Source organism: Aedes albopictus, chromosome 2 (genome assembly GCF_035046485.1).
Source record: "Aedes albopictus strain Foshan chromosome 2, AalbF5, whole genome shotgun sequence".
NCBI lineage: Eukaryota > Metazoa > Arthropoda > Insecta > Diptera > Culicidae > Aedes > Aedes albopictus.
Genome location: NC_085137.1, coordinates 4,660,314 through 4,688,296, shown reverse-complemented (window position 1 = coordinate 4,688,296; position 27,983 = coordinate 4,660,314). Strand labels below are relative to the sequence as shown.

The 27,983-nt window shown below is 38.7% G+C and overlaps 2 protein-coding genes across 7 annotated transcripts in view; one reads left to right on the top strand and one right to left on the bottom strand.

The window, feature by feature from the left end:
• Positions 1-19,479, bottom strand: part of LOC109404606 (E3 ubiquitin-protein ligase Ufd4) — a 117,860-nt gene extending 98,381 nt beyond the window's left edge. For all 6 annotated transcript variants that reach the window (XM_062849033.1, XM_062849034.1, XM_029864376.2 and 3 more), the window contains exon 1: positions 19,213-19,479. The gene's annotated coding sequence lies outside the window, so the exon portion shown is untranslated. The remainder of the gene's footprint in view (positions 1-19,212) is intronic.
• Positions 19,480-25,537: 6,058 nt separating this feature from the next.
• On the top strand, positions 25,538-27,285 carry LOC109411710 (putative E3 ubiquitin-protein ligase UBR7). Its single transcript, XM_019685281.3, has 3 exons — positions 25,538-25,731; positions 25,796-25,959; positions 26,026-27,285. Exons 2-3 carry the CDS (start codon positions 25,804-25,806, stop codon positions 27,094-27,096), a joined length of 1,227 nt encoding a protein of 408 aa, XP_019540826.3. The 5' UTR covers positions 25,538-25,731; positions 25,796-25,803; the 3' UTR covers positions 27,097-27,285.
• Positions 27,286-27,983: the final 698 nt, after the last annotated feature.

The following is a 27,983-nucleotide window of genomic DNA, read 5'->3' as shown; positions in this document are numbered from 1 at the left end:
GTTCTTAAGAATGCTGTGTCAAATTTACATAGAGATCCTAATAGTAGTATAGATGACTGTGCTACAAGACTTGGAGGTTTCTACACAATTTTGATAAAAAAAAAACTAGTGGCTGTCAAGTAATGACATCATTAGTATTACAGTGAAGAAATCAGCTTTAATTTTATGAATTCCTAACAGTTTGAACACCTTTAATAAAATTACTTATGTCTACTATGTCTATGGTGCCTGTACCAGTAATTGCACTACCTAAGGAAAACTATTTCTACAAAAACAAGAAGAAGACCGATGTATGTTGTCATGTCAAATGGTTGATTAGTTTTCATGTTTTACAGCCGAAACTACTTTTAGTATTTATTACGGCGTGTGCCAATGATAGGAAAACCTGTATCAATTATGGACACACTTGTTAATTTCGGTTCCACTTCGCACTATTTACATGAACTCCTTATGGGATTAGCCATAACTGGTACACTATGGCGAAATAGGGTGCAAGGAAGCAAAAATTAAGTAACATGTTTTATTTCTATCATAATTTCAACAAATTGTGATGTTTGAATGAGCGCAATCATGTTTTCTGAACGATTCTGTTCTTTTGTTCACAATTTTTTCTTGTTGATTTGCACAATTAAAGGATGAAAATCAACTAGATGTACTATAGCCATAACTGGTACACTGATCCTACTTTTTTTCTCTCTAAATAACAGCTCAAATTGAGACCCAATTGAGTGTACGTAATGGAATACAATAAAATAAAAATATACCGCCTGCTGGAGAACCCGGTCTCCGCGCCGATCGAACTCGGCCTATAGGCGTTTGGTGGTACATATGTACCTATGTAATGAATAATTGTACACGCTGCAGCGACTCATCTTGCCACACGGCGGTAGCGAGCGGTTGCGCAACTGTTCAGCTGTTCCATCCATCGATCAGACCAAGTCCGAAAAAGAAAAAAAACAAGAGAAAGAAGCCGATGCACCACCATCCATCTATATCCACATCCATGCTCTTCTGTATGCCGCAGCACACAGTACAGGGTGGTCGATATTGGTTGCTGCAATGACCGACTCAAGTGCTTACTAATAAAGTTCAAAAGACACATGAAACTGACTGGAATGAGTTAAAGATTTATGGGTAGTGAAGCACTATGATTAAAGTGAAAGTCGTGTCGTTATATCGTCTTCGCTTCCATCAAAACACAACGTAGGGAAGACATCCTCGTTGCGAAAGCTATCATGGGGCAGGAACGGTGTAGTACTAGATTTGTAGTAATGAGCTGAATTTTTGTATGGTGAGAAGGTCAATTCTCCTTTTCTGCAATGAAATGGTGCAAAAAGCGTGGGTATTATGATTCCTTGCGTAATTTGATGCTGTTTGAGCAAAACTTTTGATAACTATGTTGTTTATGTTGCAAGAAATGAAAAAAAAACAACAATACTGTTGCACAAAGTTTTGCTCAAACAGCATCAAATTAGGCAAGGAATCATAATACCCACGCTTTTTGTACCATTTTATTGCAGAAACGGAGAATAGGACAGATCGGTGAAGTACTAGATTTGTAGTAATGAGCCGAATTTTAGTATGGTGAGAAGGTCAATAGGACGCAATCAGTGAAGTACTAGATTGAAAGTAGTGACTGGATTTTTGTATGGTGAGATGATCAGTTCTCCATTTCTGCGATGAAATGGTGCAAACAGTGTGGGTTATATGGTTTCTTGCCTAATTTGATGCTGTTTGAGCAAAACTTAGGGTAACTGTGTTGTTGAAGTTGCAAGAAATAAATAATACAACAACACAGTTACCCAAACTTTTGCTCAAACAGCATCAAATTAGCCAAGAAAACATATAACCCACGTGGTTTGCACCAATTCATTGCAAAAATGGAGAATTGAACATCTCACCATACAAAAATCCAGCTCACTACTTTCAATCTAGTACTTCACTGATTGCCTCCTATTCTCCGTTTCTGCAATGAAATGGTGCAAAAAGCGTGGGTATTATGATTTCTTGCCTAATTTTATGCTGTTTGAGCAAAACTTTGTGCAACAGTGTTGTTGTTTTCTCAATTTCTTGCAACATAAACAACATAGTTATCCAAAGTTTTGCTCAAACAGCCTCAAATTAGGTAAAGAATCATAATACCCACGCTTTTTGTACCATTTCATTGCAGAAACAGAGAATTGACCTTCTCACCATACTAAAATTCAGCTCATTACTACAAATCTAGTACTACACCGAACGTGCCCCATTGACCTTCTCACCATACAAAAATTCAGCTCATTACTACAAATCTAATACTTCACCGATCTGTCCTATAGGAGGCAATCAGTGAAGTACTAGATTGAAAGTTGTGAGCTGGATTTTTGTATGGTGAGATGATGAATTCTCCATTTCTGCAATGAAATGGTGCAAACAGCGTAGGTTATATGATATATTGACTAATTTGATGCTGTTTGAGCAAAAGTTTGGATAACTGTGTTGCTGAAGTTGCAAGAAAAAATAATACAACAACACAGTTATTCAAACTTTTGCTCAAATAGCATCAAATTGGCCAATAAATCATATAACCTACGCTTTTTGCACCATTTCATTGCAGAAATGGAGAATTGATCATCTCACCATACAAAAATCCAGCTCACTACTTTCAATCTAGTACTTCACTGATTGCCTCCTATTGATGCTGTTTGAGCAAAACTTTGGATAACTATGTTGTTTATGTTGCAAGAGATGAAGAAAATAACAACTTTTTGCACCATTTCATTGCAGAAACGGAGAATTGACCTTCTCACCATACTAAAATTTAGCTCATTACTACAAATCTAGTACTTCACCGATCTGTCCTATTCACCTTGTCATTATACAAAAATTCAGTTCATTACTACAAATCTAGTTCTTCATAGATCGTGTCCTATAGGAAGCTACAGATGAAGTACTAGATTATAAGTAATTAGCTGAATTTTTGTATGGTGAGATGATCAATTCTTCATTTCTACAAGGAACTGGAGCAAATAGCTTAAGTATTATGATATATTGACTAATTTGATGCTGCTTGAGCAAAAGTTTGGATAACTGTGTTGTTGTATTGTTTATTTCTTGCAACTTCCACAACACAGTTACCCAAACTTTTGCGCAAATAGCATCAAATTAGACAATAAATCAGAATACCCACGCTGTTTGCACCATTTCTCTACAGAAATGGTGAACTGATCATCACATTATACAAAAATCCAGCTCACTACTTTCAATCTAGTACTTCACCGATTGCTTCTTATGGAACACGTTCGGTGTAGTACTAGATTTGTAGTAATGAGTTGATTTTTTGTATGGTGAGAAGGTCAATAGGGCAGATCGGTGAAGTACTAGATTTGTAGTAATGAGCTGAATTTTTGTATGGTGAGAAGGTCAATTCTCCGTTTCTGCAATGAAATGGTGCAAAAAGCGTGGGTATTATGATTCCTTGCCTAATTTGATGCTGTTTGAGCAAAACTTTGGGCAACAGTGTTGTTGTTTTCTTCATTTCTTGCAACATAAACAACATAGTTATACAAAGTTTTGCTCAAACAGCATCAAATTAGGCAAGGAATCATAATACCCACGCTTTTTGCACTATTTCACCGCAGAAACGAAGAATTGACCTTCTCACCATACTAAAACTCAGCTCATTACTACAATTCTAGTACTTCATATTGGTTGCCTAGCTAAGCTAAGAAGTAGGCTCAGCCCTAGTTGTGGCGAAACACCAAGGAGAAGACAGAAATCCAGAAAGCCATTTCTGCCCACCCTGTACGCCAAAAGTGTGGACGCCGAAGCAAAGTGGGCAAATGATTCCGAATCGAATAGTGGCGTCGTCGTCGCCGTGGCCATGTGTGCGAGGTGAGCTGAGTGCCATGATTTCTCCATGTTCCGGAAGAGAGCGCACCGTGCACGCGCGTGGCCCCGACTGGTGATGGCCATCCGCAGGGGCGCGCACAGATCCGTTCGTATCCGTCCGATTGCCACTGTTGCTTCCTTTCGCTTTTTTTTCATCGACCATGCGATTGGGTGAATCATTTTCAAAGCTGAAAGAAATTACCTACCTTCAAGTCGTCTCGCGGCAGATTCCTTGTGCTTGCCTTGCTTTTTCGTCGATTCAATTTCCTTGATGGTGCGCGCAATGGTCTTAATGAAATGCGACTTTTGTGTGGTAATTCCAGCCATTCTTTACGGCCCGATGATGATGATGGTGTGCGATCGACCAGCGGCCGCCGCTGAGCGGAGTAAGTAGCGTAATAAATTTGATTTTGAACTCATTGAACTTTTGGGGGATTTAGTGATTTTTTTCTTCAGCGCTTGTTGCATCTTACGTTTCCGACCGAAAACCGGCTACGAAATCAAAATGGCAATCTGAATGTGAGGATATACGTAACTGCGTGATACATCGAGATAGGTGCTGCCCAAGACGTGTTGCGTGTTCGGGCATTAATTATTTAATCGAATGAATGTGGAAGCACAGTACGTTCATAAATTACGTCCAACATTCGGGGGAGGGGGGGGGGGGGGGGGGGGTGGTGTCTAGGAAAGTGTGACAGTACGTGTATAAGGTATAGGAAAATAGCGTGACAGAGGGGGGGGGGGGAGGGGGTCAAGAAATCTTAAAAAATGATGGACGTAATAAATGAACCTTCCCTTGATGGTCTAGTGTATACCGTTTCTGATTCATATGCAGAAGGTCCTGGGTTCAATCCCTGGCCCGTCACTTTCCTTCTACTTTATATCTTACTATCCACATTCCCTATACTCTCCTCTCTATATATACAAGTCACGTATATTCATGTGTTCATAGCCATCGTTAGAATTAGAAACGGTTGAAAAGCCATTTCCCTTGCTTCCAACTTTCATAGCACAGTGTCAATCTGTCAGATAACGCCTATGTTATGCAATCAAGCGAACTGTGCCACTTTAGCTTCATAGTACACAGAGAAAAATTTCTACTCATTGGCTGAGTTGGTCTAACTCAGAAATCGAAAAATCTTTTGTATTCTTACTCAGTTTCAGCTAAAAGTGGGACAACCCATTGCCAATGGGTTGTCCCACTTTTAACGGAAACTGAGTAAGAATACAAAGGATTTTTCGATTTCAGAATAAGACCAACTCAGTCACTGAGTAGAAAATTTTCTCGGTGTAATAATCTATTACCTTACGCCTGGCATCCACAAACCAATGTGTGAACCCTTTGTCAACCATATCCCACCAACACTCCGACATCCGCATGAGTTTGTGCAGATACAAACTATTGCAATCATCATTTCCTCCCCTTTCCCCACATTGACCTGCAAACTGACGTGGCAGGCGCCATTATCGCTTAAAAAAATAGAAGATCATCAACGCTCACACACTGAAGATGCCTGCTAGACTCCGACAGATAATCTCATTGGTTCCATTGGTGTGTGAGTGTAGCTAGTCTTACGATGCTGGAGTAGCATCTACGGGCGGTCAATCAAGCTCAACCTCAAGTGAATGTGGAAGCATAGTAGTTACAATTTTGAATAATTGTATCACAAGGTTTCCTGTTTCATTATTTCAACAGTTTGACAATAATGGAGCTTGTTCGGTGTAGTACTAGATTTGTAGTAATGAGCTGAATTTTTGTATGGTGAGAAGGTCAATTCTCCGTTTCTGTAATGAAATGGTGCACAAAGCGTGGGTATTATGATTCCTTGCCTAATTTGATGCTGTTTGAGCAAAACTTTAAATAACTATGATGTTTATGTTGCAAGAAATGGAGAAAATAACAACACTGTTGCCCAAAGTTTTGCTCAAACAGCATAAAATTAGACAAGGAATCATAATACCCACGCTTTTTGCACTATTTCATTACAAAAACGGAGAACTGACCTTCTCACCATAGTATAATGGGGCACGTTCGGTGTGGTACTAGATTTGTAGTAATGAGCTAAATTTTTGTATGGTGAGAAGGTCAATTCTCCGTTTCTGCAATGAAATTGTGCAGAAAGTGTGGGTATTATGATTCCTTGCCTAATTTGATGCTGTTTGAGCAAAACTTTGGATAACTATGTTGTTTATGTTGCAAGAAATGAAGAAAACAACAACACTGTTACCCAAAGTTTTGCTCAAACAGCATCAAATTAGGCAAGGAATCATAATACCCACGCTTATTGCACCATTTCATTGCAGAAACGGAAGGTTGACCTTCTCACCATACTAAAATTCAGCTCATTACTACAAACCTAGTACTTCACCGATCTGTCCTATTCAGCTCATTACTACAAAGCTAGTACTTCACCGATCTGTCCTATTAAAATAGAGGATACATAGGCAATGAGCTATTTTTAATTGAATGCAATATTTCTATCTAGGAGTTCAGCATTCGATACACTCAGGGCAAAACTTTAGGAATGGGGCTCGTTCGGTGTAGTACTAGATTTATATTAATGAGCTGAATATTTGTATGGTGAGAAGGTCAATGGGACACGTTCGGTGTAGTACTAGATTTGTAGTAATGAGCTGAATTTTAGTGAGAAGGTGAATTCTCCGTTTCTACAATGGGGCACGTTCGGTGTAGTACTAGATTTGTAGTAATGAGCTGAATTTTAGTATGGTGAGAAGGTCAATTCTCCGTTTCTGCAATTAAATGGTGCAAAAAGCGTGAGTATTATGATTCCTGGCCTAATTTGATAATGTTTGAGCAAAACTTTGGGTAACAGTGTTGTTGTTTTCTCCATTTCTTGCAACATAAACAACATAGTTATCCAAAGTTTTGCTCAAACAGCCTTAAATTAAGCAAGGAACCATGCTTTTTCCACCATTTCATTGTAGAAACGAAGAATTGACCTTCTCACCATACTAAAATTCAGCTCATTACTACAAATCTAGTACTACACTGAACGTGCCCCATTGTTTGACGATATCATAGGAAAAACATGAAAGAAATCTCTTGAAGAACTCCTGCAGTAAATTCGTGAAAACCCCTTCAGAAACCCTTGGAGGAACTTTAGTAGAAACCCCAGGAATAACTCCTTTAGCAACTCTGAAAGAAATTCTGGGAAGATCTTCTGGGGAAGTCCCAAGAGGAACTCCGGAAATAATGGGGCACGTTCGGTGTAGTACTAGATTTGTAGTAATGAGCTAAATTTTAGTATAGTGAGATGGTCAATTCTCCCTTTTTACAATGAAATGGTGAAAAAAGCGAGGGTATTATGATTCCTTGCCTAATGTGATGCTGTTTGAGCAAAACTTTGGATAACATATATGTTGTTTATTGCAAGAAATGGAGAAAACAACTACACTGCTGCCCAAAGTTTTGGTTAAACAGCATCAAATTAGGCAAGGAATCATAATACCCACGCTTTTTGCACCATTTCTATGCAGACACAGAGAATTGACCTTCTCACCATACTAAAATTCAGCTCATTACTACAAATCTAGTACATCACCGATCTGTCCTATTGCATAAAATTTCCATGAGGGATGCCGAAGAAATTCCACGATTTATCCCGACAGAAATTCCTATAGAGTATTCGGGATAAATTCTGGTAGAAATCCTACGAAGATTTCTTTGAGCAAAACACTGGAGGATCTCCGGGAAGAAATAGCATCCCCATGAAAAACTCCAGGAACAATAGGTTGGAATTCAAGAATCCTGGAAGGAATCCGGAAGTACATCAATTTCTTGAGGTTTGTGCTAACGTAAGAACCTCGGCACTACACAAAACACGCGGCGCGAGACAGGACACAACACTTATAGTTCTTACAAAATATTAAAAGGGGTTTTAATTTACCTTTTAAGTCGACCGGTTTCGGGCTCGACGTTGCCCATCTACAGGACGATGGTCGGACATCGTCCTGTAGATGGGCAACGTCGAGCCCGAAACCGGTCGACTTAAAAGGTAAATTAAAACCCCTTTTAATTTTTTGTAAGAACTATAAGTGTTGTGTCCTGTCTCGCGCCGCGTGTTTTGTGTAGTGTAATGCGGAAGTACCTTTCCGGAAAAAAAATAAAAAGGAATACCAAGAAAAATAGTGTCTAAAATGCGGAAGGAATTTTATAAGAAATCCTGGGAGACATTCCAGGAGCTATTTCTAAAGAAGTTCCAAAAAGAAACCCTGACGGAAATTCTGGAAAAAAACCTTATAGCGAAATTTCTATATGGATTTTTACTACCAGGTTTTTATTCATACGACCCAATGTTTTTTTTATCGGAGCAAAATTTCCCAGAGTACTCAATATATTCCCTGAGTATTCCAAGTTTTTCCCTGTTTAATAAAATTCCCTGAGGATTCCCGGTTTTCCAGGTTTTTTACAGGTAGTAGACACCCTGTCATATTTCTCGATATAGTTAATAGGACAGATCGGTGAAGTACTAGATTTGTAGTAATGAGCTGAATTTTAGTATGGTGAGAAGGTCAATTCTCCGTTTCTGCAATGAAATGGTGCAAAAAGCGTGGGTATTATGATTCCTTGCTTAATTTAATGCTGTTTGAGCAAAACTTTGGGCAACAGTGTTGTTGTTTTCTCAATTTCTTGCAACATAAACAACATAGTTATCCAAAGTTTTGCTCAAGCAGTATCAAATTAGGCAAGGAATCATAATACCCACGCTTTTTGGACCATTTCATTGCAGAAACGGAGAATTGACCTTCTCACCATACAAAAATTCAGCTCATTACTACAAATCTAGTACTACACCGAACGTGCCCCATTGTTTCAACATCCAGCGTTTCTCAGCAGACGGTACGGTAGCTAACACCAAAAGCAGGCCGAGCGGATAAGTGAGATCAACGAGAGTTGGAATTATCTTCCAACACTCTGTGGGAGTCTATCCTCGGAGCGATGAGTATGACAGAATTCGAATCAACCTTTAACGCCTCAAACAACCCAATACGTATACGCACGTCTCCCCTAAAGATCACTCACCGTGTTTGCCTTACTCGTGGAAAAATTAGAAGGGTTACCACAAGGATGTCCAGACGGAATCCCTAAAAAAATCCTGAAGGAAATCTGAAAGGCATTCCTCGAGCAATCTCGGAAGGAACCTCTACTAAAAGAATCCCGGAGGAAATTTGTAATAAACTTCCTGGAGGGATCCCATAAAGAACTCCTTGTGTAATCGCAAAAAAGGAACTATGGGAGGAACTCTAGAAAATACTTCAGGAGGAATCCTAGAAGATATTATTGGAGGAATCCCAGTAAAAGCTCCAGAAGGTATTCCGGAAAGATTTTTTGATGAAATCCCAGAAGTTCCGTTCAGCAATCCTTAATCAGTAGTTTAATCTAGGAGTTCTCTAGAACTATCATCCAAGATCAACTTGGAGTTCACTCTGGGATGTCTTTATAAAATTCTTTGGGGTTTCCTCTAAGGGTTCCTACAGGAATTTTTTCTAAAAGTCTTCCAGGAAAACCTTCCTTGATTCCTTCAATAAATTCTCAATAGAGGTTCGTTCAAGATTCTTTCATGAGCTTCTTCCGAGATTCCTTCAGAATCTCTGTCCGTGTTCTTTCAGTTATTCAAGGAATTCCTTATGAAATTACTCACAAATCCAGATGTTTTGTATGGAATTCTTTTGTAATATTCTTTCTCGAGGAATTTTGCCAATTTTAATAAAAAAAATCCTTCAGGACTCCCTTCTGGGTTTTGCTCCAATAGCCATGACAATTGTTCTATTCTAGAAATTCCTGAAAAAATACTGCTGAACACATTTTCTGAAGAAACTGCTGGAGGATTTTTCAGTGTGTCTACTCATGAAACTTAATCCAATTTTCTGTGTTTTGTAGGGAGAAATTTGGAATGTGTAAATAAAAAAAAATTACCAAATTTTATGAAATTTCTATATTTCTCAAAAACTACTAAGAAATATCTTTAAAATATAAGTTAAAATTTTAAGGAAAAATGCGTAAGATTTATTATCAAAAAAATTCCACCAAATCGCTGATTTTTTCACAAACTTTTAAACAAAACTCTTTTGAATATAATTTAAAAATCGGATAAGGAATAATTCTAAATTTTTCTCTGGGTCAATTGGAATTGCATTGACATTTTACCTGCAATGATATTCGAATACTCTGAAAAATTAGGAATAAAAACATTCAGGAGTTCAAACAGTAATAGGACAGATCGGTGAAGTACTAGATTCGTAGTAATGAGCTGCATTTTTGTATGGTGAGAAGTTCAATGCTCCGTTTCTGCAATGAAATGGTGCTAAAAGCGTGGGTATTATAATTCCTTGCCTAATTTGAGTAAACTTTGGGCAACAGTGTTGTTGTTTTCTCCATTTCTTGCAACATAAACAACAGAGTTATATAAAGTTTTGCTAAAACAGCATCAAATTAGGCAAGGAATAATAATACCCACGCTTTTTGCACCATTTCACTGCAGAAACGGAGAATTGACCTTCTCACTATACAAAAATTCAGCTCATTACTACAAATCTAGTATTACACCGAACGTGCCCCATTGGGGACGCAGATAAATCCCAACAACTTTGCTACTTCTATTGCTGGCCCAGTGTGCAATGGAAGAGCGACCGACAGAATTTGAATCAACCTTTAAGGCGAAACTGGAAGCATTTCCTCACTTTTTGGTTTTTGATTTTTTATTAAATAACGAAGCAATATTTTCAAAATCGGTTTTCGTGCACATGTAGAGGATGGATCAAGGTATCTTCTGATTTTTTTCGCGGTGGAAAATGTTTTTCGGTTTTTGCAGAAACCATTTTTGAACGAAATTTCACAAAAAAATGGTTTTTGAAAAAAATGCAAAACTTTTTCAACACGAAAAAAATTCAGAAGCAACATATCATACTCTACATGTGTACGAAAACCGTTTTTGAAAATATTGCTTCGTTATTTAATAAAAAATCAAAAACTGGAAAAATGAGGAAATGGTTCCAGTTTCGCCTTAAGAACAAGGTATTTGGAGTACACAGCTCAATTTTTTTCGAACGCAAATCTAGAGGACCGTCAAACGGATCTGGCTAAAAATGTAACTCAATCTTTATTGTGCGGGAGCAAGTATCCAATTACGTTTTCAGCCAGATACGTTTGAAGGTTCTCTAGATTTGTGCTCGAGAAAATTGGAGCCATGTAGTCCAAATACCTTGTCCTTAACGCCTCAAACAACCCAATACGTATTTTTTCCTCCCCTGTTGGGAAAATTAAGCCACTACGTCCAATAAGCTGAACTTTACGTATACGCACGTCTCCTCTAAAGTTCACCCACCGTGTTTGCCTCACGCGTGGAAAAAGAGGAAGAGATACCACAAGGAATTCCAGACGGAATCCCTGCAAAAAAAATCCTGAAGAAACCCTGAAAGGCATTCCTCGAGCAACCTCGGAAAGAACCTCTACTAAAGGAATCCCGGAGGAAATTTGTGGTGAATTTCCTGGAGGGATCGCAGAAAGAATTCCTTGTGTAATCGCAGAAGAAAGTCTTGGAAAAATCGCAAAAGGAACTATGGGAGGAACCCTTGAAAGTACTTCTGGAGGAACCCTAGAAGACGTTAATGGAGGAACCCCGGAAAAAGCTCCAGAAGGCATTCCGGAAAGATATTCTGATGAAAACCCAGAAGCTCCTTCTAGGATTCCTCCAGTTGTCTTTTCTGAGAGTCCTCTAGAATTATCATTCAAGATCAACTAGGAGTTCCATCTGGGATGTCTTTATAAATTTCTTTGGGGTTTCTGCCAAGGGTTCCTGCAGGAATTCTTCCTAGAAGTCTTCCAGGAAAACCTTCCTTGATTCCTCCAATGAATTCCTGCAGGATTCGTTCAAGAACTTCTTCTGATGTTCTTCCAGGAACTACTTCCAAGATTCTTTCATGAGCTTTTTCCGAGATTCCTTTAGAATCTCTGTCCGTGTTCTTTCAGTTATTCAAGGAATTTCTAATGAAATTACTCGCAAGTGCAGATGTTTTGTATGGAACTCTTTTGTAAGATTCTTTCTCGAAGAATTTTACCAATTTGAATAAAAAATCCTTCAGGAGTCCCTTCTGGGTTCGCTCTAATAGTCGTGACAATTGTTATGCAGATTTGTTCCGTTTTTATCACTATCCGTTTTTGTCACTATCCGATTTCGTCAACATTTCATTCCGTTTTTGTCAACACTAAAGTTTTTGTCAAAATTGTTCTCTCGAACACGAGTTATTTATAGTTTAACATCTTGAGGCAATGCATCCATGAATGAATTTGAAGCAACCATCAATGATGACATAGAAGACGTATACGCCACAGTAGCCTTCAACACATGTCAAATTCAGCTGTAATTGATGTTAATTCATACTTTAACTCATGCACAATTTTACTTCTTATTTGAACATGAGAAAAATTAAACCAATTGTTAAATAGAAATATTAAAGCGAGCCAATTTAATTATTGAAAATCTGACAGGAGATGGCAGGAGGTAACACGTGAATATCAATATCATCGTCAAAAATTTTGTCGTTTTGTGAAATGGCTCAATCAGTTTAAAAGTGTAACACAAGTAGCTAATCATGGTAGATCAATAATAGATGGGATATGCATATAAAACCATCAAAGGACGAACTCGATTATCCGGCAATAGGAAAAAAAATCACCCTGGATAATTGATTATTTTTTTTATTTCATTAGCCCATTGTAATTAGGATACCTTAATTGTGTCCCTTCCGGGGATTGCTCCAGAATGCCCATCTGGGTATTCCTCCAAGAACTTCCTTCTTCTCCTTTCTTCTTCTTTATGGCTCTACGTACCAACTGGAACTTGGCCAGCCAGTTCAAGTGTTCTTCGAGAACTTCAGTTTGCAGCCTTATTTACCTGTATTTGCCTGAATTTTTACACTATGGTAAAATCAATAGACTTCACAACTGCTCTAGTCTTCGCCCCCTCCATACCAATACCTTTTTTTATGTATGAAGTGGTAAAGATTAAAGCAGAATTTGGAGGGGGAGAGAGAATTATGGTGTTTTTACCCTACAATCTTTTTCACAAGGCTTTCTTTAAATGGAATAAATTTCACGCGATGTTTTAAACAAATTTCTTGAAATTACGCGATGTGCTGAATTCTTCTCCCCTGGTCTCAGTTTCTTTCCAACGGGGATCAAATTTCTACAAGAGATCTCTCTTGTCCAAATTTTTCCGATCGAAACTGATATATTCACTAGGCTAACTGGAGATTCCTATAGAATTTTATCCGTGATATCATCTTCCGATTGCTCCAAAAATGCAATTTTGGTTTTCTTCAGTAATTCCTTCCAGCGATTCTACCTTGTATTCCTACAGATTCCTTAATGGATTCCTTCTGAGAAGTCGCCAATAAATATTTCAGAAGTACCATTAAGTGAATTAGGAGTTAAGTCTTTCTGAAATAAGTTTCTCTAGGAAAAAGGAGTCTAGGATCTTGGAAAACGATCTGGGGATTTCTCCAGCAACTCCTGAAGGTTTCCCAGAAGAAACTAAGAATTAAAAAAAATACTAAAGAAATCCCATCAATTCTCCCTCCAAGTATCCCTCGAGAAACAATTTGATGATTTCTTGAAAGAACTTATACAGGATTCCTAGAAGGATTTTCTCAAGGATTCCTACAAGGAAATTCTGGAGGATTCTCAGGAATAACTCCCCGCAGATTTCTATACAGAACATCAGGAGGACTCCCTGAAGAAACTTCTGGCGGATTTGAAGGAAGAATTCCTGGAAGAATACCAGACTAAACTTCTGGGAGATTCCCAGAAAACGCAGTAAGTAATCGGAGAGAATTATTATTATTATATTAGTTTTACGAACGAGATTTTCAGCCCAAAACTGGTTCATCTAGTTCTCTCTCTCTCTCTCTCTCTTCTTGGCGTAACGTCCTCATTGGGACAAAGCCTGCTTCTCAGCTTAGTGTTCTATGAGCACTTCCACAGTTATTAACTGAGAGCTTCCTCTGCCAATGACCATTTTGCATGTGTATATCGTGTGGCAGGCACGAAGATACTTCTATGCCCAAGGCAGTCAAGGAAATTTCCTTTACGAAAAGATCCTGGAACGACCGGGAATCGAACCCGTCACCCTCAGCATGGTCATGCTGAATACCCGTGCGTTTACCGCCTCGGCTATATGGGCCTAGTTATCATCTAGTTATCATGGGGAAATTGCAAAGATGAAAGATAGAATCCTCTTGGAAAATCTCATGGAAGTATTCATAATAAAAGTTCCAGTAGGTGTTGGTGTTTCTATTACGCATAAATACCAAAACAAAGTTCAGTAGGAATCCTTCAAAGAAATTTTTGGATGGAGTACATTCCAGAGAAAAATATCATAAAAAACTCTTCAAAGAATCCAAGAAAGAACTTCTGATGACATTCTAGAAAAACTGTTGAAGGAAACCCAGAAAGAATCCCTGAAGAAATATCAGAAAAAATCGGGAGTAATTTCAGAAAGTAATTGAAAGAATTCCCGTAGGAAAATTCTTCGGAGAAACTCCTATATTTCAAAAGTAAAATCTTGGTGAATCTCCAAAGCAACTCTTGGATGAATTTCAACAGGATGTCTAGATTAAATCCCAAAATGGTTTACTTAGCCCACCTTGTGCATTTGGGCCATTCCAGACTCAAACCGTACACTACGTCAGCGAGCTGTTCCCTACATAATGCATAAGAAAGGTTAATAAATTCTATTGCCTGGTGGAATATTTGAAGGGTTCCCCAAAGAAACTCCAGGAGAAATTTAAAAAGAGACATCTAGGTTGATCCGAGAAGAAATTTCTGAAGAAATCATCATTTCTTTTCTCTAAAAGTTCTTATTGAATTCCAAAAGAATAAAGAGCAATATGGTACAAGGTAACCTACTTCTGGAGGAACTTCTTGGGGAACCCAATATTTTGGAGAAGTTACAAGTGATTGCTTAGAAAAGTACTCGAAGGAAGTAAACATAACCTTTTTTGATAGGATATGGAAATTAAGTTCCTGGAGATTAACCATTCCTGGAAGTATGTCATATTACGTCGATCCGGGTACTGGAACTGTAATATGTGTCATTCTTAAGTTCAACGAAAATAAATTTACAAAAATGTGGTCACAAATGTGGTGAAAACCTCTTGTCGGCGTCATAGTTGGTAACATGTAATTTGAACTGTGCATCCAAGATATGATAAAAGACATAAAAAAACAAATAAATTTCATGGTAAACTGCATATTTTTACATTTGGAATGTGTTCTACAGTAAAACTTCCAATTCATAGCTATGCTTATATGCAGAAGAAAAAATCCTCCTAGTCCCCCAACGATCTTATTTCATGGACAGATCATACAGTTTTTTGATCGCCTGGACAATCTTGGCTTAATATTTACTGAAAACTTATCATGGGATGCATTTATCATAAGCCAGTGTGGGAAAAAATATCGAACGCTAAAAAAATTAACATGATTAGTAGACACCTGGATACCCCAATGAAATTTAAGCTATTTAAGTCTTTATTATTTCCTCACTTCATTTATGGTGATTTTATATATAGCAACGCTTCCGCTTTTGCATTAAATAGACTGCGAGTTGCTCTGAATTCTTGCGTCAGATATGTGTTTAGTCTCAACAGGTTTGAGCACGTTTCACATTTACAAAATAAATTGTTAGGGTGCCCATTCACAACGTTTTACAATTTTAGAACTTGCGTTATTATATATAAAATTATTGAAACTAAATCACCTCGCTATCTCTACAGTAAACTTTAGTTTATGTAGAATAGAAGAACTTTGAGCCTTATTATACCTCAGCATTCATCACCTTATTACGGCCAGTCGTTGTTTGTGAGAGGCATTCACAATTGGAACATTCTGTCTCCATTGCTCAAGTCAGCATCTTCAATTTCCGGTTTTAGAAAGGGTCTACTCATTGAGATTGTAGGCATGCAGTAAAAGAGTCAAATTGTCAAAGTCAGGAACACGAATTAGATATGTAAGATTTAATAGAAACGAGCTATATTTCACCAGAGTGTAACACATAAGAAAAGGGTTGTCCCTACGTTACATGAGTTAATACAAATAAATGAATAAAATATAAAAAGTTGCAAAATATTTTGTCAAAGAAAATTATTCCGTTTTTATCACTATTCCGTTTTTGTCAACTGAAAATCGTGGACCGTGTTGATAAAAACGGAACATACCTGTATGGGATTTCCATCAAAAAAAAAAAAAAAAAGAAAAAAAAACAAATGAGCTTGTAATGGGTGTAGAATGATGAAAAATTGTGATTTCGGCTATTTCCGTTGTGTCTTTGATGCTGGAATTACTGATTCTTTGATCGCAGAACAGGTGAAAAGTAAGGTTACGAGACGCCAATACCTTCTGGGATTAGTCGCAGAACTCATTTTCCGAGATGTCCCAGTTTCTCTCAGGATTTTTTTTTGAAGTTCCTCCCGAGATTTCTCCATAAGTCTTCGAAAAACTAGCAAAATTTGACCGGGAATCCTTCAGATATTTCTTCGTCATTTTTTTACAAGAAATGTCATTAGTTATCTCACGAGACATTCCGAGAAAAACCCTTTGAAAAAATCTTGCAAGAACTCTGAGAGCATAAAGAAATCCCATTAAGGAGCATCCAGAATTTCTGGTAGAGACTCCGGTAAGATCTTTGGGAATAAGCCCGAGAAAATCTTCAGAAAATCTCAGGTGGATGACTGCAAAAAAAAAAGATAATCAACTACAAAAAAAAAGCCTTGAAAAATATCCGAAAAAAAAATCACGGGACGAACTCCATGAGATATACCAGCAGTAGCTTTTTTTGGAAATCCCAGAAAACTTAGAAATGTTAGGGGAAAGTCCAGCCTAAAATCTGCAAACTCTGAGAAACATCCCAGGATTAACACCGGAAGGAGTCTTCTGAGATAAGTACCGGGAGAAACTCCGAGAGAAATCCCAGGTAAAACTTCAAAAGAAATCCTGCGAGAACTTTTGGGAAATATACCAGCTGAAACTTCACTAGAATTCCAAGGAGAAGCTGTAGAAGAAAGCAATCGGAAATTACTAGAAGAAACCACAAGAGAAACTTCGGAAGAAATTCATGCAGAAAATTTGTGACAAACTCCTTAAAACCCTTGGAAGTGCTTCAGTAGAAATCCCAGGAATAATTCCTTCAAGGAAATCCCGAGATAAACTCTAACAGAAATCCATGACAACATCTATGGGGCTGTCCATTAATTACGTAAGGGTTTTTTTTACGATTTTTCGACAACCCCACCCCCCCTTGTAAGATTTTTTGTATGAGAGCCCAAAAATTTTTGTATGGCTCGTAAGATTTTTCAAACCCCCCCTCCCCCTATAAACCCTTACGTAATTAATGGACAGCCCCTATGATACATCCTGAGAGAAACTCTTGTGAAGGTCTTGGGATAAATCTTGGTAGAAATCCACGGGACTCTGGGGGCAATACTGGAAAAACTATGCAGAAACTATGCATGATCCCCATAAAAAGATCCAGAAGATATCTATCGAAATTCTGGAAGATCCTCAAGCTTCTGACCGATTTCTTTCTTGAAGGGAGGAACGTCAAGAGGATTTCCAAAGAGAGAAACCCTGACGGAATTTCTGGAAAATCGTTCTAGCCGATATATAATACAATAGGACAGATTGGTGAAGTACTAGATTTGTAGTAATGAGCTGAATTTTAGTATGGTGAGAAGGTCAATTCTCAGTTTCTGCAATGAAATGGCGCAAAAAGTGTGGGTATTATGATTCCTTGCCTAATTTTATGCTGTTTGAGCAAAACTTTGGGTAACAGTGTTGTTGTTTTTTTCTATTTCTTGCAACATAAACAACATAGTTATCCAAAGTTTTGCTCAAACAGCATCAATTCAGGCAAGGAATCATAATACCCACGCTTTTTGCACCATTTTATTGCAGAAACGGAGAATTGACCTTCTCACCATACAAAAATTCAGCTCATTACTACAAATCTAGTACTACACCGAACGTGCCCCATTCGCTACTTTTTATATATGGTAAAAAAAAAATCCAGGAGTATTCACGATATTCCCTGAATATTCCAGGGTTGTCCCTGTTAAATAAAATTCCTTGAGGATTCCCGGTTTTCCACCCTATTATTAGAAAGGATTACTGGAAGTTTTCGGGAACTTTCGGAAGAAATACCCTCAGAAATCCAGAAAGGAATATCTGAAGAAATCTCGTGAGGAGTTCCTAGAGTTGCGATCAGCAAAGTGCGGCCCGCGATACCGTAGAATTCCTTGCAATGTTTCTTACAAAAGTTGTTCTACTCCCGAAATAATCAAGAATAACGTGTTGAATGATTCATAAATTGATCCAGGTGTTGCAATACAAGAAGTTGAAAAAATGGGCCTGAGGATCACTGTCCTAGAAGATTCCCGGAAAAAAACTCCTGGGGTAATCCAACCTCTTTAGGAATCTTAGAACAAATATACTGCTAAGAATCATACAGGGAGCTTCTAAAGGAACTCCCGAAAAAATCTGGAGTTATTCTGGAGTCAGGATCAAAATTCATAGATGGTTTTGACAAATCTTGCAGAACGAACAATATACAATACAAAGTACGTCGAAAATTAACAAAATTTGCTTTATTTCAATGATTTGTTTAAGAAATCACAAGCAACATAGGATTATTTGAATCTTAGGAAAATTTAGAATACATAATTTAATAGTTCATTTAATCATTACGAGAACCTGTTACATTGAATAATTAGGATACATACTATTTAGGTGATTTATCCACAGTCATTTGAATTTTATACAAATCTAAGATCAACCATACTTCTAATAAATTATTCATTGCTACGAGGTGCTATGGTTATCCCTTATAAAGCAATATGTCGCAATCATTATACAGTGGGCTTCATTGCGAGCAAAATGTTCGCAATTTACGTCAAATGTAAATACCCTCATTAACACAAAAACAGCCACGAAGAAACGCAATTCTCTTTCGGTTCAAAAATCGCAGAAGGAACCGCGACAGTCTGGCGGAAAATTTTCCTGACGTGGACTTTGTTGTGATGCTGCCCCATCATAAAACCGAGAAAAACAAAAATCAGCAGCCTGCTTTTCATCTTCACCTCCACTGACACTCGTCAACCATTTTGACGTATCACTGTTCACCGCTCACTGACTTCTCACGGCTCACCAATAACCTTTTTTTTCTTGCTTTTTTCTTCTCAGCAGACCACTGCTGCTGCCTTCTGCATTTTTTTCCTCCAATCATCCAAATTTTCATTCCCAATTTTCCACTGCGAAACCCAACCTACCGTGCACAATTTCGATGTTGCGAGCTTCGTTGCACTGAATCCTCGGCAATCAACACGGAGTCCACCCGGAAACGGGTTTTCCAGACGCGAAAACTTATGCAAGATTTTCTTCTTTTTCTCGCCCCTTCGCTATGAAAATATTTTCCTTCCTCCCTGATGGGACTACTGCTCACTACTTTTTTACAGTTTCAAGAAACGCACTCCCGGACCGTACACAACTCAACCGAACCGCACCGCACGAAATCCACTCACAAACTGAACACACGAACGGAAAACAGCACACGCAAATGATGAGAGAGATCGTCGACCAATCAGACGCGTCCGTTTTGACAGCCATCAGGTGTCATTTGATGGTAGGGCTGATGCACGCTTAGGGTGACACGGGACAAAATCAAGCATAATTCTAGCGTAACATGTGAAAAGGGCCTAAAGGCTTTTTGTAAACAAACATGTTTCGGTCGCTGTAGGACTCATTTTGATCCACCTACGAACAACAATACACTTCCCTGATAAAAATATACAATAAAATCGCCATAAACTTCCATTGAATAATGATAAAGTTGGTTGTTCAACAACAAATCATATTGTGTACGTATTTTCCTGCTGAAAATTATGTATTGGAACTACAATATGTGCACAATAAAATGAATGGCACTAAAGATTTCAATAATAAAAACACCATAAATTGAATGGTATTTGACTTGAATTTGCTCCAGAAAATTTGGATTTTTTTATGGTAAAGATACATAACAACCCCCATTTTCTATTGTAAAAGTGACATTTACAATACATGCTATGGTGGAAAACCATAGGGTCTGTTGTTACTCTATCGTTTTAAACAATAGGAAGCAATCAGTGAAGTACTAGATTGAAAGTAGTTAGCTGGATTTTTGTATGGTGAGATGATCAATAGGACAGATCGGTGAAGTACTAGATTTGTAGTAATGAGCTGAATTTTAGTATGGTGAGAAGGTCAATTCTCCGTTTCTGCAATGAAATGGTGCAAAAAGCGTTGGTATTATGATTCCTTGCCTAATTTGATGCTGTTTGAGCAAAACTTTGGTCAACAATGTTGATGTTTTCTGCATTTCTTGCAACATAAACAACATAGTTATCCAAAGTTTTGCTCAAACAGCATCAAATTAGGCAAGGAATCATAATACCCACGCTTTTTGCACCATTTCATTGCATAAACTGAGAATTGACCTTCTCACCATACTAAAATTCAGCTCATTACTACAAATCTAGTACTACACCGAACGCGCCCCATTCTCCGTTTCTGCAATGAAATGGTGTAAACAGCGTTGGTTATATGATTTCTTGCTTAATTTTATAGTGTTTGAGCAAAACTTTGGGTAGCTGTGTTGTTGTATTATTTATTTCATGCAACTTCAACAACACAGTTACCCAAAGTTTTGCTCAAACAGCATCAAATTAAGCAAGAAATCATATAACCCACGCTGTTTACACCATTTCATTGCAGAAACGGAGAATTGATCATTTCACCATACAAAAATCCAGCTCACTACTTTCAATCTAGTACTTCACTGATTGCTTCCTATTGAAATCATGGTAACTACCATTCATTTCAGCGTGTTGTAACAATACATTCTGTTGTATCTCTATGATCTTTTTTATCAGGGTTAACAGATAGCCCGAAGATTACTCTTTCCGATAAGCGCGTTGATGTGCGTGGGTGGATCAAGATGAGCCCTACAGCGACCGAAACATGTTTACAAAATGCCTTTAGGCCCTTTTCACATGTTATGCTAGAATTTTTCTAAAGGTCTTATCTAGCTTTTTCATTTAATGCAGATCAAATCTAGATTGAGTTTAAATAAGGGCGAAAGTAACATGAGAGAGTTCTCTTCATCGACTCTCTCTTCCTTAAATTAAAGTGACAAGATGCAAGTATGGTTGAACTTCTTGGTCATAAATCGCTAGGTTGCGATGCAATCTAGCGTCTAAATGTAAAAAAGTTCGATTGAATTTGCATCTTGTCACTTTAATTTGCAGAAGAAAGAGTCGATGAAGAGAACTCTCTCATGTTACTTTCTCCATTTTGCATCAAGACAAATATAATAAATTAAGAATATGACCCACTCTGGCACAGAGTTGGCGAACGCATTTTACCGATCGCAGCGACACAGTTGACTCGCGGTCGAACTAATTTACTTCCGAAAAGTTGCAGGTGGCTTTGATTGAAAAAAAAATGATAAACAATGAAAATTTTGAACGAACCCGAGACGTCATTTTTCAGTGCTCCAAGGTTCCACGTCCAAAAACTGTGGGATTTTGTGAATGCCATTCAGTATGGGAGTCAGAAAAACGTCAGGAACTCCAGCAATGGTGCGGTTTTGGTGTGGACACCATTTTAACAGCACAGTCAACTCAAATCCAACCCCATTTCCGCAAGTCCTTGTCAAACCCTTCTGAAGGTAATTTCTTGGTGAATAAGTTTTTTTTACCAACACCAATGCAATGCGTGAGATCCCGACCTCTTATTTACTCTTATGTAACGTAAATGCTTACACCAATCTATATGATGTAAGTTGAACGAGTTCCAGAGGTAGTGCAAGCTCTCGACTGCATCGAAACCAACCCGCATAACAAAATACTGTTTGTGTTAATCTCCACACAGTATGTCTCCTTTACCACTTACTGTAACTGTATCACGAACAGGTGTTTCTCTGTTGAAAATATGAAACTCAAAGCATCCGACCATAAAGAACGGTCTATGAAGACCATACCAAGTTGTAACAATTTGTCATATTGTGCAGAAATTATCGAACAATATAGTACCGAAAACTCAAGAGGCATGGTGGCAATGCAGTGTAACCTTTTCTCAAACGGTTTGCGATTTCATTTGCGCAACACACTTACACATGTGCATTTCACTGTCTGCCACTTGAATTTAACAGTTTGTCAAATAGTCGCTTTTATTAGTATCTGTACCGATCGAACTTTGCAGTTTGCATTTAGAAGAAAAAAAAAACAAAATCTTTCGCCCGCAAGTTGAGTGAACAGCAAACTAAAAACTTGCCTCGGAAAGCGCTTGGAGCGGTCTGGATGGAACAAGGGTAAGTTTTGCACGACTTATAAATTTAGTTTTTGTGCTATATCTCATCGGATACTAATTGATTTGCAGGATGCCGAAACTTCAATTCAATTCCAGGAACCTGATCCGGCCAAATTGTACGAGGAGTCCCGCAAAAAAAGCAACGAAAGAATCGCCCTGCTGGGGGCGAAAATATAATGCTCCTTGCAATTAAAAATGCACTCTCACCACAGTAATCTCCAGTTGTTCGATTAATAGCCGTAGGTATTAACGAGCCCAGCATAAGGGCGTTGAATTTGTTTAATAAAGAAAATATCAAATGAACGCACAAAATCTTTTATTTTTCAACAGTTCAAAAGTAGCCGAACCATAAATTATAAGCTTGAAATACAATGGAAGACCATAAATCAATAGTAACCCATACAGTATTTGTTTTTCTTCTAGATTTATTGTTAAACTGTTCTATAACCATTTGTTATGCAGTGAATTGTCTGAAAAACTGGATAATATATTGACCATATCCTATACTGTATTACGAAAAATTTGTTCGAGAAAACGAGCGATTTTTTATGGTAACCTATCTTAACCGCCTATTCCATATACTGTTATTTGGCGGATTACCGTTTGTCAAACAGGCAAATCTGTACATGGAATGGTTAGCTTACTGTTATCTCCGATAGTCTGAGAAATGATTAAATGACAATTGCTAATGGTCATATACAGTATGAGAAACGTTGCATTTACAGTTTGTGATTATGCGGGAACCCACTCAACCGAGACTCGTTCTGGTTTGCCTTGTTTTGTCTGAATCACGGCCGACTCAAGTCAAATCTATAACGGTTGTAACCCAGATAACGAATAGATCCCTAAGTACACGACAGTTCTGATTCATTGATCATTATGATGGTCATTACAGTCCAAAATCTTTCCGGGGCTCATCCCGTACATTGGCTGGAGTAAAAAAAAACTGAAGTGGTTTCCAAACAGCAGGAAACGAGTTACTCTCTTTCAAATTTTCAATACATGATTGCGGGTTTTGAAATTTTAGTAGATTTGGGCTACAATAATCAACGACCCGGCACTCTCTCGAATGACGTTTGAAAAGAGATGTCCGAAGAAGTGAAAACCATAGCTACCTAGATTATTCTTATTTCAATAGTTCGATTTCCTGACGCAAGTAGGTGCTTTTGTCGGACGAATCTGTTCGCCGATCAATGGTATGGGAATTGGAAGAGTGGGTTATCTTGTACTTAAAAATCTTTGATCAAGATCTAAAACCGACAATTTTAAGATGTCACCTACTTGCACGAAACAGACAACCTGGATGATATATGACAGCTATATTAGTAGAAAATATAGTCCCGAATAGTATGACACAACATAAAAATCTGAGAAGACTGGCGGACATTACTCTGGAACTGGGGGAGCGACACTAGTTTTGCCAAACCGAAAATCCAAAAAAAAGCCGAAAAAAGATAAAAGTAAACCGATAAAAGCCGCAAAAGTTTTGGGTTTTTTTTTTGTTATATTCCGGCTTGGGAAAACTAGTGTCAACTCCCCCCTTCTCTGGAAAGACCTTCAATAAGATTTTTGAAAATTTGTCTTTTAATTACATTCTGTTGGTAGACTCAAAAACTAACTGAAGTTTTGGAAATTGAAAAAAAAAAACAAAATACAACAAAAAAGCTCTGAAAATTTAAAAATTTGATAAAAATCAAAAATTCTATAAATTATTCGAAGGTTGGGATAAATTTTGGGAAAAAATGCTGTTGAGCAACACTCCCAAGTTCCATTAAACAAAAAATGGCGTTCCTTGCATTTAATCATTTTTTTTCTATTTTTTTTACTCAAGAACCCGCGGCGCACCTGTTAAATATTCACGGGGCACCAGGGCGCCGCGGCGCACAGTTTGGGAAGCACTGACATAAACCATAAATGGAACAGTTTGCATTAACGAAACCACTGCAATCCCGTTGGATTTTTCTATTTTACCGCAATATCTACGGACTGATGGGTCAAGGACTGGGTACTGCGAATAGGAACGGCTTTATTTTTCAAGCTAGCTAACGCACACAAACACACTTCTGACGCTAAGTTTGAAAATACGCAAGAGCGTTTAATTTTCATACCGTCACATCCTCGGCGCAATTGTCAAACACGCCGTCACGACGTTGTTCAAAATAAACATGATCAATCCCCCTTTACTCCAAAATTGTTGTTGTGAGGAAAGTTTTTCCATTTTCAATTTGGGGTGGAAATTTCAATGTGTTGTCGTTACAAAATCAACTAAAATGCACTCAGATTATTGTTTAGAATTTTCCTAGTGTGACCCAGTGTACTTTGTCATGGCTTGTTTGACTTGTTTTGAAAAAATCTTGTTGCAATACTTTTTCTGTTAAATGGAATCGCATAAAAACAGTAGCTGTTGGAGCTGTGACAGTTCGACGGAGATATTTTGACAGCGGTGCATGGAGATATCTTGACAACCGTTTTGATTCTATTCGCAGTCCCCAGTACACGGAGAAGGTTGAAGACCATTTATCCTTAAATAGATTTTGAATAACTAAATTTTTGATGAAAATATTGTCTATTCGGTTGGAATCAAGACCGACATTCAAACAAAAATTGCAATTTTCTTGGTCCACAAGTGTCGCAACTGTTTCGCATCTAGTGCGCTGTGTTGCTGACAACAACGGGAAGGATGCGCACTACTTTTGACATGATTAAAAAGCGTCGCGAGTTGGGTCGCGTCGCGACTTGATTGTGCGAAGTCCGGTTTGGTGGCGGCCCGACAATACCGGTTGGGTATGTTTTCAGTAATGCAAATATGGATACTGCCCATGATAAGAGATTCACCCTTGCGCACAACTGACTGACAGATCGGTAAAAGTGTGAAACTAAAATTTTTCTTGCTAAGCCAATATTACATCTGAACTGCTGCAACCCGATGAATGCGTCGGTTGCATGAATCGGACGATGTACACATAAGAACAAAAGATTTTACATCAAAACGATGTAATCGTGCATACGAATCGTGATTACATTGATTATTTAGTACATCGGAATGAGTTACAACGGACGGGTTGCATTGCTGTGTATACGACTGATTCATCATTCAAAACCACGATTTTGATTTATTTGAAATGGATAGTCGGACAAATCAGTCGATTTCGGGATGGAGTTTTCTTTCAGTGTAGTTTAGCGTGTGTCGTCGTGAAAAGCAACCCTGCGCAGTGTTTTGTTGCTGGCGCGCTCGTGTTAACTGTCATTTGACAATCACAGTTTAGGCGGATTTTTGTTGAACCAGAAGCTCTTCAGCTGTTGTGCTTGCGTTTTACCAATAAAATTGGTGAAAATCCTGTGCATTCCTGAAAAACCGAAGTAAAGTGCTGCTAAATTATCAGTATTTATCAGAAGAAAACAAGGTATTTCCCTCGATCGCATTTTGGTAGAAGTTTAAGGTAAGCGCTTTGTCTAGTTTTTTTCCTCTCAAAATGGAGTCATTGCTGAATATATTTTTTTCAGCAAAGATAATGGATCAGTCCAACAGCTCGGAAACCGCCGGAACGTCCAACCAGGATCGCTCCTGGGTGACCTTGGGTGAGCTTCTGAAGGAGCAGGAGGAACTCGAGGCCGAAAGCGATGCCGTTTTGGGCGGATCGGATGACAAAAACTGCACGTATTCGCGGGTATGGTATCATCGATGGGGATTCTTCAAGGAAACGTTATTTGTAATTTTGGGTTTTTGCTTCTAGGGCTACATTGGACGCCAGGCTCTGTACGCTTGCATGACCTGCTTGCCAGAAGGGAGAGTGAATGAGGAGAAGCGAGCGGGAGTTTGCCTAGCCTGTTCCTATAAATGCCACGAGGGGCACGATTTGATCGAACTGTACACCAAGAGGCACTTTCGCTGCGACTGCGGAGGGAAACGAATGCCGGATGTTCGTTGTAAGCTGGATCCGCTCAAGATAGAGGCAAATCAGCAGAACCAGTACAATCAGAATTTCAGTGGCACCTACTGTACTTGCCATCGGCCGTATCCGGATCCGGAGGACGACGTGGAAGACGAGATGATTCAGTGTGTTGTTTGCGAGGATTGGTATCACTCCAGACATCTGGGCACGGAGGACGTTCCGAGCACCTCGAAGGATTTCGCGGAGATGATCTGCGGAGGATGTGTGCAGAGGGTTGGATTTTTGCGGAATTATGTCGGGAAGATTGAAGACGCGGCGAACCAGACGCAACTGAATGACACGGTGCAGGTGGACGTGACCGGCATGGACGAATCGAACGTGGCCGAAGCGAGTACCGTTTCGAATGATGAGAGTAAAGTTGAGGCTACGGATTCGGAGTGCGAACCCAGCGAAGCTAAGCGAGTTAAATTGGATATCTGCACTAAACCTCCGTATGACGAAGGTGACCCTGCCGGTTATAAGAAAGGTGCCACGTTCTGGAACGAGGGCTGGAGGAATTTCCTTTGCCGTTGCACCGATTGTACGTCCTTGTATAAAACCCACAAAGTGGAGTTCCTCCTGGACGAAAAGGATACCGTCCAGTGGTACGAAGAGCACGGCCGCCAAAAGCAGAAGCAGGACGACGCAACCACCGACGATCAAGCGATGGAAGCCTTCAACAAAATGGGACGCGTTCAGCAGGTGGAATTTCTGACCGGGGTCAATCACATGCAGGTCCGGTTGAGGGAATTTCTGGACACATTCGTCACTAACCATCAGGTCGTGACGGAGAAGGATGTGCACGAGTTTTTCGCCAAGCTGAAGAAGGAACGATCGGAGACGGCTGGGGCGCCGTCGCACTTTTGCCGTTGAGTTTCATCGCATGTTTTTGTATATTTTTGATATTTTTTTTTGTATTCTATCCAATGCATTCGAATTGTATTTGTACCATTTAAAGCTCAGCATCCAAGTTTGTCGATAGACGTCAATGAAACTAACGATATCTTTTAAAGGGTCAATAAAATATCGTATATTCAAATAAAAGCATATTGACAAAGTTTATTTCAAGTGTATTGAGTGGGTCGAAAGCTGCCCTGAACACGTTCTTGCAACAGCTGAGGCATGGGAAAGGAAGATTAGTTAAACACCTAAGAAAGGTATGTAGAGACATCAACGTCCACTAGAGTCTCTAGTGTCACGAGAATTTGGATGTTGTTAGTGGAATGGTAAACAGAGGAACGAACTCACCAAATTACCTCAGGAATTCTTTCAGTTCATTGGGAAATCTTCCAGGAGTTTGCCGATATTTTTTTTTCAGGAAAGCCTCGGAAATTCCTACAGGAGTTCGTCAGGAATTCATCCTGAAGTTCTTCGAAAATAAGGTGTTCTTCGAGAATTCCTTTGGGAATTCCTCCAGCAGTTCCTCAGAAATTCCTCCAGGAGTTGTTCGGGAATTCCTTCAGAAGTTCCTAGAGAATACCTTTAAGAATTTTTCGAGAATTTCTTTAAGGAGTTCCTTGGGAATTTGTCTTGTTCTGACTTCTGGGGAAAGGTTCGGATGAGTTAGTCTGCCACGATTGCCGTTGTAACTAAGAATGAATGATTTATTTCTACTTCTTAACTCAATCGAGGTGGTGTGTCACACGCCTTTTTGCTGCGTGTGCAACTTATAGTTTATCGCACTCTACCGCAATGTGTTTATGCTACCATGCATAAACACGGTCGTTCGAGTTGACTCTATAAACACACAGGCGTAGTCA